The 14,309-nt window shown below is 43.5% G+C and overlaps 1 protein-coding gene across 3 annotated transcripts in view; it reads left to right on the forward strand.

Annotated features, from left to right (window-relative positions):
* Positions 1 to 14,309, forward strand: part of FANCL (FA complementation group L) — a 294,740-nt gene that overhangs the window by 128,058 nt on the left and 152,373 nt on the right. For 2 of the 3 annotated variants that reach the window (XM_030196202.1, XM_030196205.1), the window contains exon 7: positions 13,814 to 13,882. The exons of the other annotated variant lie outside the window; for it this stretch is intronic. In XM_030196202.1, the coding sequence (XP_030052062.1) occupies positions 13,814 to 13,882 (69 nt within the window). The remainder of the gene's footprint in view (positions 1 to 13,813; positions 13,883 to 14,309) is intronic. 3 annotated transcript variants of the gene reach the window in all.

Below are 14,309 nucleotides of genomic sequence, written 5' to 3' on the forward strand. Positions count from 1 at the left end.
TCCAGTACCGCCCTATTAACACACTCATTAATGTCCCGTTTCAAATCCTCCATGGGATCCAACACCATGCATTCATAGTACTCGGACTGTTGTAGTTGGTGTAAGCCCTCTAAAACATATTTATGAGTGTCCATAACCACAGTGGAACCTCCCTCATCTGCCCTTAGAATAGTTATTTGTGTGTTCTTCGATAACTGGTTAATACTTTTACGTTGACTAGTGGATAGATTACTGCCTTTATTTCTCTGATTTTTTTTTTCAATCTGGGCTAGATCCCTCAATATGAGCTTTTGAAATGCTGCTATAGACGGATCAGTTGGACCCAGGGGGACCCACTTGGATTTATACCCAGTGCAGCTCCGTTTTACCTCATCATTAACCCTCATCTGGGTTGTTCCAAAGAATAAACAAAGTCTTAATTCTCTAAAAAATCTGAACAACCCCTGCTGTGTAGCAAACGCATCATATTTTTTTGATGGTACAAAAGAAAGTCCTTTCTTGCTCTTGTGACAGCACTGTGTTCGAAATATTAATCACGGTGCTGCTTCCTTGGGTTTCTTTAATTTGTTCGATACTTTTGTTGTTTCTACTTTTGATTCTACTGGCATATCCTGTATTTGCTCTGGTATTCTTAAAAAAGAACGCGGAAGTGTGGAGTCCAAGTCACTTGTTTGCTCACTTATCGTTACCTTCTATCTATGTGCTTTGTTTTTTCTATTATCCTTTTCTCCAGAGGAGTCACTAGATGACAGCTTAAAATTTACTTTCCTACCCCCCCCCCCCCCCCCCCCCCGGTCGTAACTTTTTCTTGCAAATCATGTTGAAGTCATGTCTCTGATTAATTTGGTATGTGCAAAAGGGAAGTGGAGCATGTTTAAGGTTTAAGAGATAAGCCATCTGGCCAGTGGTTTGTTTACTTGAAACCAAGAGCATGCGACTGCATTCTCATGCACGTCTTTGTAATTTTCCATGACTCTGAAAAAAAAAAAAGTTTTAATCTAATAAAAAGGGGAGCTTTGAACAGTGAAGCTCATCTATGGGTAGACGTATCGCATAGGAAGACCGTTGCTTGTCACGAGACTTCAGGCTTTCACTGAAATGGGCTTCCCAGCTGATAAGAGCCTGAATGCGGTAATCTATGACCAGTGATGTATGTATGTGAGTGTGTGTGTATATATATATATATATATATATATATATATATACACACACACACACACACATACATATATACATACACATACACACACTAGTAAAACAGGCCCGTTTCTCACAGAAATGAAACGGGCACTAGCAAGGTTATCCTCCGAGGCCCCTCTCCCTCCCTCCCTCCCCTCCAAGTTCCATGCCCCCCTCCATCCCCCTCCCTCTTCTCCACTCCGAATTTCAGGCCCCCCTCCCAGTGTGTGTGTGAGAGAGAGAGAGTGATTGTGTGAGAGTGTGTGTATGTGAGAGTGACTGTGTGCGAGTGTATATGTGAGACAGAGAGAGTGTGTTTGAGAGAGAGTGTGTGTGTGTGTGTGAGAGAGAGAGAGCCCCCTATTTTTCAGTTGATAGAGTCTGAGAAACTATATCAACATGGCTGCAGCCTGTTGACATCTCTTCAATAGTCTTGTAAACCCTGCCACCTCTATCGGGACGTCAGCGGCGAGTTGTCTTGCGAGATCAGTGCTTGCCCAGTGGATTTTGAGCAGCACAGTATTCAGAATGTCAACGGCTAGTTGTGATGCAAGTTGCTGCCTCGCGGCCATTCTCAGTTTGACTTAGCACTCATGATCACTGTTTTAAATTTAGGGTTCAGAGACCCCCAAGAAGGCTGGAGTGACCTTAAATCTGACTCCATCTCTAAATAGCACTAGTACTGGGGTAATCAAGGAGTTATGAAGTTCTAAAAGGAATTGCCACTAAGAGAGATGTTAGGTCTAAGGAAAAGATACCAGCCTTATGACAAACTGGATTTAGATTACAAGTTATACAATGCAGCGAAAGATAGCTTGATACTGCAAAAGCATTTATACTTACAGCCTTTCATCATTAAGTGAAGCCCACAGATCATCATTTGGAATGAAGAGTTTATTTGCCAAGATACAAGTCAGATCAGTGATTGACAACAGGCACGTACAATCAATTAGTTATAGGAATATAATAATCCAGCTGCAAATAGGTGTTAATTAGTTCCTAATCTTTTATAATTTCTTTTACCAATTAGAGGTTTTACAAGGGAAAGCAATTAGGTAATTTGTCAATTCTGCTGGACACATTGGTTTCCCTTGGAGAGAGAGAGTGGCAACCCTTCTCTCTAACTTAAACCAGGAAATACCCTGATTTTTATAGGTGCTCTCAGGATATGGATAATATGACAGTAGATATACCTGATTGGATCTATGCTAATGTCAGGGTTACCACTGATTGGCTCATGCTAATGAGTAGCTTTTATCTTGCTAACATGATTTTGTCTTTAGCTCGCTTGACCACAAATCTTAAGCAAGACCCTGCATCCAGCTACACCTTTCCTTTCTCACACCATGGCTGACCACAATCCTGCTCACAGGAAAGTCCCCCTCCCCTCTTGGACAGCTAGTTCCTTATTTTCTTTGCACCTAGCATGACTCACTCATTTCTCAACTTGTCTTTCTAACTTACATTAGAGAAAATTCCACTTTGTAACAGATACGGCTTCCATTTTGTGCTGAAATCCTCCATTTTGTTTCCATATCTATTGACCTAACTTTTCCTAATTTAGCTTATTTAGGCCTCAATCCGGGCTACAAACTAGGCCATACTTTTCCAGTAAGCTCCCAGTTATGTCAGCCATCAGATTTCTGACTCAGCCAAGGTCTGTAATGGCCTGAGCTCTATGACTGGGCCCGCCACCATTCCAGTGGGGGGGGGGGGGGGGGGGGGGGTCTCTGGCTGTACCATAATTATACATCACGTAGGGGCTCTGAGTTCCATGCCCCCCTCCCTCCCTCTCCTCCGAGTTCTAGGCCCCCCTTCCCTCCGAGTTCCATGCCCCCTCCCTCCCCTCCCGTCCCCTGTGAGTTCCATGCCCCCCCCTGTCTTCGGAGTTCCAGACCCCCGCGCCTCCTTCCCTCTCTCTGTGGCAGCTCGACCTGCGTTTGCCACCTTCTCGCAGTCCTGCCCCTGCCCCTCGCCTTCCTGCGTGCTGGCTGTCATTTAAAAGTTCTTATCTCTGTGTACGCCGGCAGCAGTGAAAGTCGAGGCACGGCGCTTCAGCCTGCCTTCCCTTCTGTCTCCGCTCTGCCTCCGGTCCTGCCCTTCCGGAAACAGGAAATGAGGGCGGGACCAGAGGCAGAGCAGAGACAGAAGGGAAGGCAGGCTGAAGCGCCGTACCTGCTCGACTTTTACTGCTGCTGGCGTACACCGAGGTAAGAACTTTTAAATTACAGCTGGCACGCATGAAGGCGAGGGGCAGGCGGTGGACTTGTAGAAGAGGGCGGGTAATGCAGGTCGGGCTGCCACTCGGAGGGGAGAGGGGGGGAGGGAGGGAGGCGCGGTGGTGTGGAACTCCGAGGAGAGGGGGACATGGAACTCGCAGAGGAGGGAGGGAGGGAGGTACGGAGGGGGGGTGGGCCTGGAACTCAGAGGAGAGGGAGGGCCTGAAACTCGCAGGGGAGGGAGGGGGCGATTCTCCGGCGATTGAATCCTCACCTCCAACATTCTTTTGCTGACTGGTGCTGGTTTCACTCTCCTCTCATTGATCCGCCTTCTGACGTCATCACGTTCCGATGCGAGGTCGGACCAGTGGGAATTGTGTTACGAACCCAGGCATCCAGACGTAGAACGTTGGAAGTGCAAATTATTATATAGGATATAGGATGTGTATATCCTATATAATAAAAAGCAGTGACCAATCACTGGAAGGGAATGCTGCACAGGTAGGCCACAGTACGTGACGTCACACGCATGAGGGTGTCATCGTCCCCCCCTCCCTTCCAGTTCCAGGCCCTCTCCCTCCAAATTTTAAAAGACATCTTTACTTACCAAGTCGGGTTTACAGCGCCCGCCAGCAGCGATAAAAGGCATGCAGGCTCTGCCCTTCTCTCTCTCTCTTAGCTCTGGTCCTGCCCTTGCGGAAACAGGAAATGAGGGCGGGACCAGAGCTGAGAGAGAGAGAGAGGCCGAGCCTGCACACCTTTTACTGCTGTTGACGGCTGCCATAACCCCGACTTCATAAGTGAAGATGACTTCTAAAATTCGTAGGGAGGGGTGCTGGATCTGGAAGGGAGGAAGGGAGGGATGACGATCCTGGAACTGGGAGGGAGGGACAAGGGAGGGAGGCAGGGGGGATCCTGGAACTGGGAGGGAGGGAGGGGGACCTTGAAACTCAGAGGGAGAGAGGGGAGGAACCTGAAACTCGGTCCCCTGGAACTCGGAGGGAGGGGATGACCCTAGAACCTGGAGGGAGGAGGAGGACGACCCTGGAACTCAGAGGGAGGGAGGGGATGACCCTGGAACTCGGAGGGAGGGAGGCAGGGGGGATCCTGGAACTCGGAGGGAGGGAGGGGATGACCCTGGAACTGGGAGGAAGGAAGGGAGAGAGGAAGGGGGACCCTGGAACTGGGAGGAAGGAAGGGAGGGAGGGGGGCCCATGGCGCACACATTTTCTCACACACCCAATCTCACTCTCTCTCACACACACACACTCGCACATTCACTCTCTCTCACACCGTCACTCTCACACAAACTCGCTCAAACATACACATTCCGAGGAAAACCTTGCTAGCGCCCATTTCATTTGTGTCAGAAACGGGCCTTTTTTACTGGTGTGTGTGTGTGTGTGTGTGTGTGTATATATATATATATATATATATATATATATATATATATTTTAGTTATTTATTTATTATACATCTTTATTATTGTTTTTCTTCCGTTATATAACCTGATCATTGTGTAAATTTCTTAATCATTGTGTATCTAAGACAATAATGACTTATACACTCTCTGTTTGAAGTGAACCTCTAATAAAAGTCTCATTTACCCAATACAAATTCAAAAGAATCTGCAGTAATTTACTTTCTGAGCAGTCTGTAGTGGTTAAATAAGCAGGCTGTACTTTTAGAGCAAAACAACAGCTAAAGCAGTATGGTAGTGGATCTGTCGACATCACTTCTCTTCAAAGGTAACTCCTTACATGGCCATCTGTGACAACCCAGCCTTCCCTCCTGGGAATAATCGAAAGCCGATTTTGGCCGTTTCCAACTGCAATCCGTCGCGGAAACGGGTAAAGTTGACGGGGGCGTGTTGGAGGCGTGATGAAGGCGGAACTGGGGTGTGGTTATCGGCCAAGGAGAGATGGGCGTCTTTAGCTGATAATCGAAAAAAAGGTGTGTTTTCCGCAATTTTGGGTCACTTTTTTTGGACCCTTTTTTTTCACGAACAAGTCCCAAAAAAGTGCCCCAACTGCCCAGATGACCACTGGAGGGAATCGAGGATGACCTCCCCGGACTTCCCCAGTGGTCACTAACCCCCTCCCACCAAAAAAAAAAACACTTTAAAAACTTTTTTTCCAGCCTCTATGCCAGCCTCAAATGCCGTACCCACCTCCATGACAGCAGAATGTGTTCTATCCTGTGACAGACTTTCCTTGATTCTGATGTGGCTCTCGGGTGAGTGTGACACCTTTTCTGTTATGTGGGTGTAGGGTATTGGGCTTTGTGATTCCACTAGCTTGTGGCAAATGCTCACGATGTTGGTAGTTGGTAGGCTCTACTCCCATGGTGCTTTTCCCCCTGCTTACTGGGTTAGAGTGTGCCCTGTTTTGTTTCCGGTAGTCCATGAGGTAGTGGCCATGTTTGTAAGCCAGTTTTAGATCCCTTTCACTTGTTAGCCTCGTTACAGAACTTAGTTCTTACCTTGAATGTGGCTGAAAGAGGGCATTGTACAGCATTCTGCCAGCTCTGACCTACTGCTCATCTCAGTACCAGGGAGACTCGTTGCCAATGGGGCACAACCTCTGATCTGCAGTTAACTGTGAGTAAGCGTGCTTATTCCAATAAAGGACGTTTTCGAAGAGATTAGTCTTCAGGTGTCAACTGGTGTGCCAAGGTTATATAGCAGCAACAAGTCCTAGAGGCCTGCTTGTATGCAGGTCCCTGGAGCACTTTTAGTGGGTACCGCAGTGCACTTAAGCCAGGTGGACCCAGGCCCATCCCCCCCCCACCTGTAACACTTGTGCTGGTAAATGGGAGGTCTCCAAAACCCACTGTACCCACATGTAGGTGCCCCCTTCACCCCTAAGAACTATGGTAGTGTTGTACATTTGTGGGGAGGGGGGTTGGGTGCTCAGCACCCGTGGTAAGGGAGCTATGCATTTGGGAGCTTTTTCTGAAGTCCACCGCACTGACCTCTAGGGTGCCCAATTGGTGTCCTGGCATGTCAGGGGGGCCAGTGTAGTACGAATCCTGGCCCCTCCCATGACCAAAAGCTGGGCGTTTTTATTTTCCATTATTGCTAAAAAAAAAAAAAAAAACAAAAGCCCAGCTGAAAAACGTCCATTTTTTCGAAAATACGGTCTGTCCCGCCTCTTCACGTACCCGTTTTCGGACATAGACACCCATGGAGATAGGCGTTTGCGTTCGATTATGCCCCTCTATGTTTCCAGCTTGCCTTGGGTGGACCTAGCCGAGGATGTACAAGAAGAACTTGCTATGGCATTCACCCTTGGCGCCCAGCAAAAGGTGCCCATATTTCATCATTGACATATTTGAGATACTGCACCTGAACTGCATTTTACAAGACTAGCTAACCTATGTAATGCAGATCTGGGCATCTCACTCTCCAATACACTTTTCAAAGCACACGTGCTATCCCTGCATAGGAACTCGCTGATGACATCTCATTGGGAACTTCAATACAAGTTTTCTCTGTGTATGTATGTATCCCTGAGACAAGCCTTTCACATGGGGTTGTCTCCAACAGGTGCCTGCATGAAATGTGGCAAAGATGGTGTAGCTTTGGGCCACATGTTTTGGTTTTCCCAAGAATTACAATCTTTTGGAAAAACATCTTGCATCTGACTTCACAAACCTGGGCAGCCGGATGGCATTTTGATCCTCTACTATTGCTTGGACATCCTCATCTGGGGCCTCTAATGCCTCAAGGTTTTCGAGACTTTGTACTATGTGTCATCATCATAGCAAAAAAAATATCAGAATGGCTGTCCATGCAAGCCACCATCATTACAGTAATGGTGAGCCCATATGTTACTTCTTATGAGATTAGAGTGACTGGAAGTGGATAACATTACCTCTTAAAGGTTTATAGTTTCAACATTGATGGTCCCCATTTTGGGAGACCTTAACACCTACTGCGAGGATATTTGTTGAACATATAACCATTGACAAGTGGTTTTGGTCTTGGAGACAAAGTAGACCCTTGAGAATCTATCTGGAGGGTGGGAGGGAGGGGAGAGATGTGGGAGGGATATAGATTGTTATGTATAAGTACTTATGAACCTGTTTGCTGGTATTTCTTCAGCTAATGTTTGAATAAAAACGATTTTAAACATAAAACATTCATATCTGCATGACCTCACCAAAGGTTAGGCAGAGATGTAGGAAAGACTTGAATAGTATTATGGCAGCCTAGATGCTATAGAAGACTTACTGTTCAAAAGAATAAATAATTTTCAAAGATATCAAGACAACCACAAGATGCTAGACCTAGGAGATCTCCTCCATCTAGGAGAGCTCCTCCAAGAGATGGAAGTGGCCAAGGCTGAGCTTCCCAGGCCTTTATCAGTTGGACACAGCCTGAGGCACAAAGCCTACCGTATGACATCAAGGAGAAATGGTCATCACTGAGCACCAAATACAAAGATGAAATTCAAGGGAGATATCCTCCTTTCAAAGTCTTCACAAATTTCATAAGATACTTGGCAAAGAGGAGAAGCAATTCCAGCTTCATGATTGATACTCCTGAAGTGAGCAAAACAAGTCACTTTTTGCATGACAAGGCAGTTGAGAAGTACGACAAGCTTATATCAATAAGACAGAGGTGTCGTCTGCAACATCCACATTTGTTTGTGATAAAGTAGAGGATCCAAATTGACAGTGTCCAATCCACAAAAAAACCTCATTCTCTCACAAAACATGAAGAATTTAGGGAGAAATCCATGAATGAATGCAAAGAACTGTTGAAAAAGTACAGAATTTGCTTCAGATGCTGCTCTTCAACTGAGTATGACAGTGATCACCATGTCAGTGCTCTACATCTTGACAAAGTTAAACCTGCTCTTATAGAAACCTTAGCTCCTGAGTCAAGCCACGGCGGGGAGAAGGAGACAGACCAAGACATGTCAACACCTGATGTAACTCCAAATTGCACACAAGTGTGTGGAGAAAGGCCATAGTGCAAGGTCATGCATCATGGTATGCGCAGTTAGTTTATCCCAAAGAACATCCTGATAAAGCAGTTAAGATATATGCTGTCATAGACAGAGTAACAAGTCTTTGTCAAGGTCAGATTTCTTTGACTTGTTTGGTATCCATGGAGACTATTATCCATACAGCCTCAGAACCTGTTCAGAGGTGGCGAGAATGATGGGAAAAAGAGCAAGTAGATATAGAAGCAGTGAACGGCACACAAATGGACACAATTACCTGCATCAGGAGTCTTTAATGTTCTGAAGTTGTTTGCTGTCGTCGATTATCTCAATCAAAAACTTGCTTCGTTGTAAGCACCTAAATAGAACAGGGCTGTATATTAGAAAGCGATAGTTTCCTCACAAACTGCGAGGTTGAGCTCGTAGTCTAAAAGTGATAAAAAGCTCACTTTCAGACTACGAGCTCAACCTCGCAGTTTGTGAGGAAACTATTGCTTTCTAATATACAGCCCTGTTCTATTTTGGTGCTTACAACGCAGCAATTACATTAAAGACTCCTGATGCAGGCCTTGTGGGCCTAAACACAGGTGTGTTGTCTTCTTTGCTATCCAAAAGAGTAGCCTAGTGGTTAGTGCAGTGGACTTCGATCCTGGGGAACTGAGTTTGATTCCCACTGCAGCTCCTTGTGACTCTGGGCAAGTCACTTAACCCTCCATTGCCCCTGATACAAAATAAGTACCTGAATATATGTAAACCGCTTTGAATGTAGTTGCAAAAACCTCAGAAAGGCGGTATATCAAGTCCCATTTCCCTTTCCCATCATCTGGAGCGTCATTTACTTTTTGAGTCATCTTCGCTGTCTTGTGAATCATTACTACTTCATTATACAGATCCTGATGACTTGGATATCACCCCTCATCAGCATTGCCTTGATTCTATAACCCCATGGCTTGACTGATCATTTAATTCTAAATTGTGAAAAAAAATGACCTGTTGGCTATCAGGTCACTTAGTGCATCCAACTAAAGCTTTCCATTTATTAGATATTTCTGTTACCCCTGTGATAACTTTTGCTATTTAGGGATCATTCTTGACTCCCAACTCCTTTTCCCAGGTGTCCTCACCATGTAAAGGAAGGACTGTGTATAAAGCCACAGATGGGACAATTAAGGCAGAGCCAAAATTCAGAGGAAGTGATTTATTGTAAGACCTGACACGGCTCATTCACGGTTTCGATGAATGCCTGTGTCAGGGGTCTAAATGCGTAAAAACACAGCAATTAAAAATCAAAGGTCAATAAAAAAAATATACACTAAGAATAAAATGAAAACATCATAATAAGAAGAAATTAAAATTGCATGGAATATATAAATACCGAAGTAGAATCACAGCACAAGGTATCCTTCTTTCAACAATGTGCGCACACTAAAAATATGGGTGTGTTGTAAAAAAACATACATATAAAACATAAAATTCTCAAACCAATATGGAAACCATATATTAGAGAAAGCAGATGTATACATAATAGACAAAACAAATCCAGGTGCGTACATACAAACAGATTGCATGATGAGACGACCCTTTTCAACTAAAGAATTGTGGGGAAGTATGATCTTAGATAACTTCCTCTATAGAGAACAGTGTTCACAAGTGTCTTAACATACCATAATTAAAGTCATCAAAACAGTTACTGATCTGTCTGTGTGAGCAAGTTGAATGTCATATATATTGACCTAAAACACTGACAGTGCATAAAACTAATTGGTGATTTTGGTGCAGAGATATGACATGCAATATGATGCATATGAATCTCAAGTTTATTTTAAAAATATCTTAAGAAGCACATCAATAATATATTTAAAAATATTGTAGAACAACTGAACGGCATGGCATTGGACTAGAAAAAATACTGCGCCTGAATAGCTTTTAAATCAAGCTCACTCTGCTGGTGTGCACACAAAGCAACTGGAAAACTTTCTTACCATCAGTAGTCGCTAAAAAGTTTTTTTTTAAATACAAATGTATACTTCTTAAACATGGTCTAAAAAGTCAAAATGAACCAGGTTTCAAACCCATTCCCAGATCAGTAAAATGGATTTTATGCTGCTTTTCCTAGAAATAAATGGATTTTCCCAAGTCCTACTTAATAATGGCTTATAGACTTTTTTCTTTAAGAACATTTTCCAAACTTTTAAAAACTCTGCTAAGCTAACTGCTTTTGCCACATTCTCTGACAATGAATTCCAGAGTTTAATTACTCATTGCGTGAAGAAATATTTTCTCTGATTTGTTTTAAATTTACTATTTAGTAGCTTCATTGCATGCTCCCTAGTCCTAGTATTTTGGAAAGAGTAAACAATCGATTCAAGTCTACCTGTTCCACTCCACTCACTATTTTATAGACCTCTATCATATCTCCCTTCAGCCATCTCTTCTCCATTCAGCCATCATATCTCCCTTCAGCCATGTTTTCTCTTAGGGAAGTTGTCCCATCCCCTTCTCATTTTTGTCGCCCATCTCAGTACCTTTTCTAATTCCACTATATCTTTTTTGAGATGCGGTGACCAGAATTGCACACAATATATGAGGTGCGGTCACACCATGGAGCAATACAAAGGCATGATAACATCCTCATTTTTGTTTTACCTTCCTTTCGTAATAATTACTACTACTACTTAACATTTCTAAAGCGCTACTAGGGTTACGCAGCGCTGTACAGTTTAACAAAGAAGGATAGTCCCTCCTCAAAGGAGCTTACAATCTAAAGGACGAAATGTCAAGTTGGGGCAGTCTAGATATCCTGAATGGATGTATAATGGTTATGTGCCAAAGGCGACATTGAAGTGGTGGGCTTTCAGTAAGGATTTGAAGGTGGGCAGCGAGGGGGCTTGGCGTATGGGCTCAGGGAGTTTATTCCACGCATAGGGTGAGGCGAGGCAGAAAGGGCGGAGCCTGGAGTTGGTGGTGGTGGAGAAGGGTACTGAGAGGAGGGATTTGTCCTGAGAGCGGAGGTTACGGGTAGGAGCGTAAAGAGAGATGAGGGTAGAGAGGTAATGAGGGGCTGCAGATCGAGTGCATTTGTAGGTAAGTAGGAGAAGCTTGAACTGTATGCGGTACCTGATCGGAAGCCAGTGAAGTGACTTGAGGAGGGGGTGATATGGGCATATCGGTCCTGACGGAAGATAAGACGTGCAGCAGAGTTCTGAACGGATTGAGGGGGGGATAGATGGCTAAGTGGGAGGCCAGTGAGGAGTAGGTTGCAGTAATCAAGGCGAGAGGTAATGAGAGAGTGGACGAGTGTTCGGGTGGTATGTTCGAGAGGAAAGGGCGAACTTTGCTGATGTTATAGAGAAAGAAGTGACAGGTCTTGGCTATCTGCTGGATATGCGCAGAGAAGGAGAGGGAGGAGTCGAAGATGACTCCGAGGTTGCGGGCAGATGAGACGGGGAGGATGAGGGTGTTATCAACAGAGATAGAGAGTGGAGGGAGAGGAGAAGTGGGTTTGGGTGGAAAGACAATAAGCTCGGTCTTAGCCATGTTCAGTTTCAGGTAGCGGTTGGACATCCTAACATTCTATTTGCTTTCTTAGCCGCCGTTGCACACTGAGCAGAGGGTTTCAACGTATCACCAACGATGACGTCTAGATCCTATTCCTGTACAGTGATTCCTGATGTGGAACTGTTGCATTACGTAGCTATGGTTTCGGTTCCTCTTTCCCACATGCATCACTTTGCACTTGCTCATATTAAACTTTATCTGCCATTTGGATGCCCATTCTCCCAGTCTCGTAAGGTCCTCTTGCAATTTTTCACAATCCTCTTGTGATTTAATAACTTTAAATAATTTTGTGACATCAGCAAATTTAATTACTTCACTAGTTATTCCCATCTCTATATCATTTATAAATATGTTAAAAAGCAGCACTCCCAGTGCAGACCCCTCAGGAACCCCACTGTCTACCCTTCCTCACTGAGAATGCTGTTTATTTAATCCTACTCTTTCTATCTTTTAGCCAATTTTTAATCTACAATAGGACATTGCCTCCTAACTCATTACTTTTCTAATTTCTTCTGGAGTCTTTCATGAGGTACATAAGTAATGCCACACTGGGAAAAGACCAAGGGTCCATTGAGCCCAGCATCCTGTCCACGACAGCGGCCAATCCAGGCCAAGGGCACCTGGCGAGCTTCCCAAACATACAAACATTCTATACATGTTATTCCTGGAATTGTGGATTTTTCCCAAGTCCATTTAGTAGTGGTTTATGGACTTGTCCTTTAAGAAACCATCTAACCCCTTTTGTAAACTCTGCCAAGCTAACCACCTTCACCATGTTCTCTGGCAACGAATTCCAGAGTTTAATTATGCGTTGGGTGAAGAAAGATTTTTTTTCCGGTTTGTTTTAAATTTACTACACTGTAGTTTCATCGCATGCCCCCTAGTCCTAGTATTTTTGGAACGCGTGAACAGACGCTTCACATCCACCTGTTCCACTCCACTCATTATTTTATATGCCTCTATCATGTCTCCCCTCAGCCGTCTCTTCTCCAGACTGAAAAGCCCTAGCCTCCTTAGTCTTTCTTCATAGGGAAGTCGTCCCATCCCCACTATCATTTTAGTCGCCCTTCGCTGCACCTTTTCCAATTCTACTATATCTTTCTTGAGATGCGGCGAAAATCCAGATACACAATATCGACCAGCTCACCTACACACAGATTCCTTCCATTTTTCAGATTTAAAATTGAAACCTTTTCAGACAATGCCTGGCATATGCACATTTGTTAATGGGTGTCTGTCAAGATGGTATAGCAACATTAATTTTGGTAGGAGAAAAAACAAAACAAAACTGGAGCAAAGATAACACAGTCCCAGAGATTATAAGGGCTGGCACACATCTAGAACCCTAGAATACCAGAGAGACCATAGCACACCAGATAAAACAGACTGTAAAAACAGATCCTAAATAAATAAGGGTGTAAATTCCAGGAGAATGCAAAAGGGAAATAATCCTTAACCATGTAGAGAAACAGTAGATAACGCCCTGGCATATAGAAACCAGAGAAAAACTTGTGTCTGTATTAGTCAACTTTCCGCAGACAAACAAGACACTGTCAACAAGTAAACTGTACTAGTAAAAAAAACACTTCTCCAGTAACTTTTTTTTGGTAATGTTGCCAGCATGTAGTAATTATTTGCTCAGTTAAGGGTTTGTTATCATAGTTATGAGTACTCTTTCATTTATCAAATTTTTTTTCAGAAATGAATGACATATTCATAAAAATATAAAACTGTAGAAATTGCCATTTATTTTGATAACAATTCTCCAAAATTTCAAATTGTTTGCACGTTTAGCCTGAATATGTGTGTGTTGCATTAATATAATGTTACTAACAATATTCCAGTATTATGAAAAGAGTGGAAAATTGCAGACTTACATTCTTTTTTTTTTCACCCCTTCCCCAGTATCCTCTAGAACCACCAGATTGTGTTGTAGATTTTCCCGTTCCATTTGCAATCACTTGGACACCACAGGTAAAATTTGACATTTAGATTTTATTCCAGTCAAAGATGCATCTCTTTATCTTGTAAATATTTAATTTATTTAATTTATTTAATCATACTTTTAAAATGAGTTTCAGTTCAGTGTGGCTTACATTTAACAGTTGTTAAGAGATTACATTGATTCAATTACATTTACAAGGTTGTATGATGTGTTTTACAGTGGTTGGCAAGATAACAATGCATATGGAATAGTCATTGGGTTTCTTGAAAAGATATTTCTTAGTTCATTTCTTAAATGAAAAGATGTGTTACAGTTAGAGGTTGTGTTGTGTGTTGTTGTTCCAGAATGATTAGTTCATATTTTACTCATAGAATTTCCTGAACAGGTAGTCAGCAATCATTGTCTAGGGATGGTCCCGGGTCCAGTTCACAGAGGCAGTGGGTTCCCAAAGAATAC

Source organism: Microcaecilia unicolor, chromosome 3 (genome assembly GCF_901765095.1).
Source record: "Microcaecilia unicolor chromosome 3, aMicUni1.1, whole genome shotgun sequence".
In the NCBI taxonomy this organism is placed as follows: Eukaryota; Metazoa; Chordata; class Amphibia; order Gymnophiona; family Siphonopidae; genus Microcaecilia; species Microcaecilia unicolor.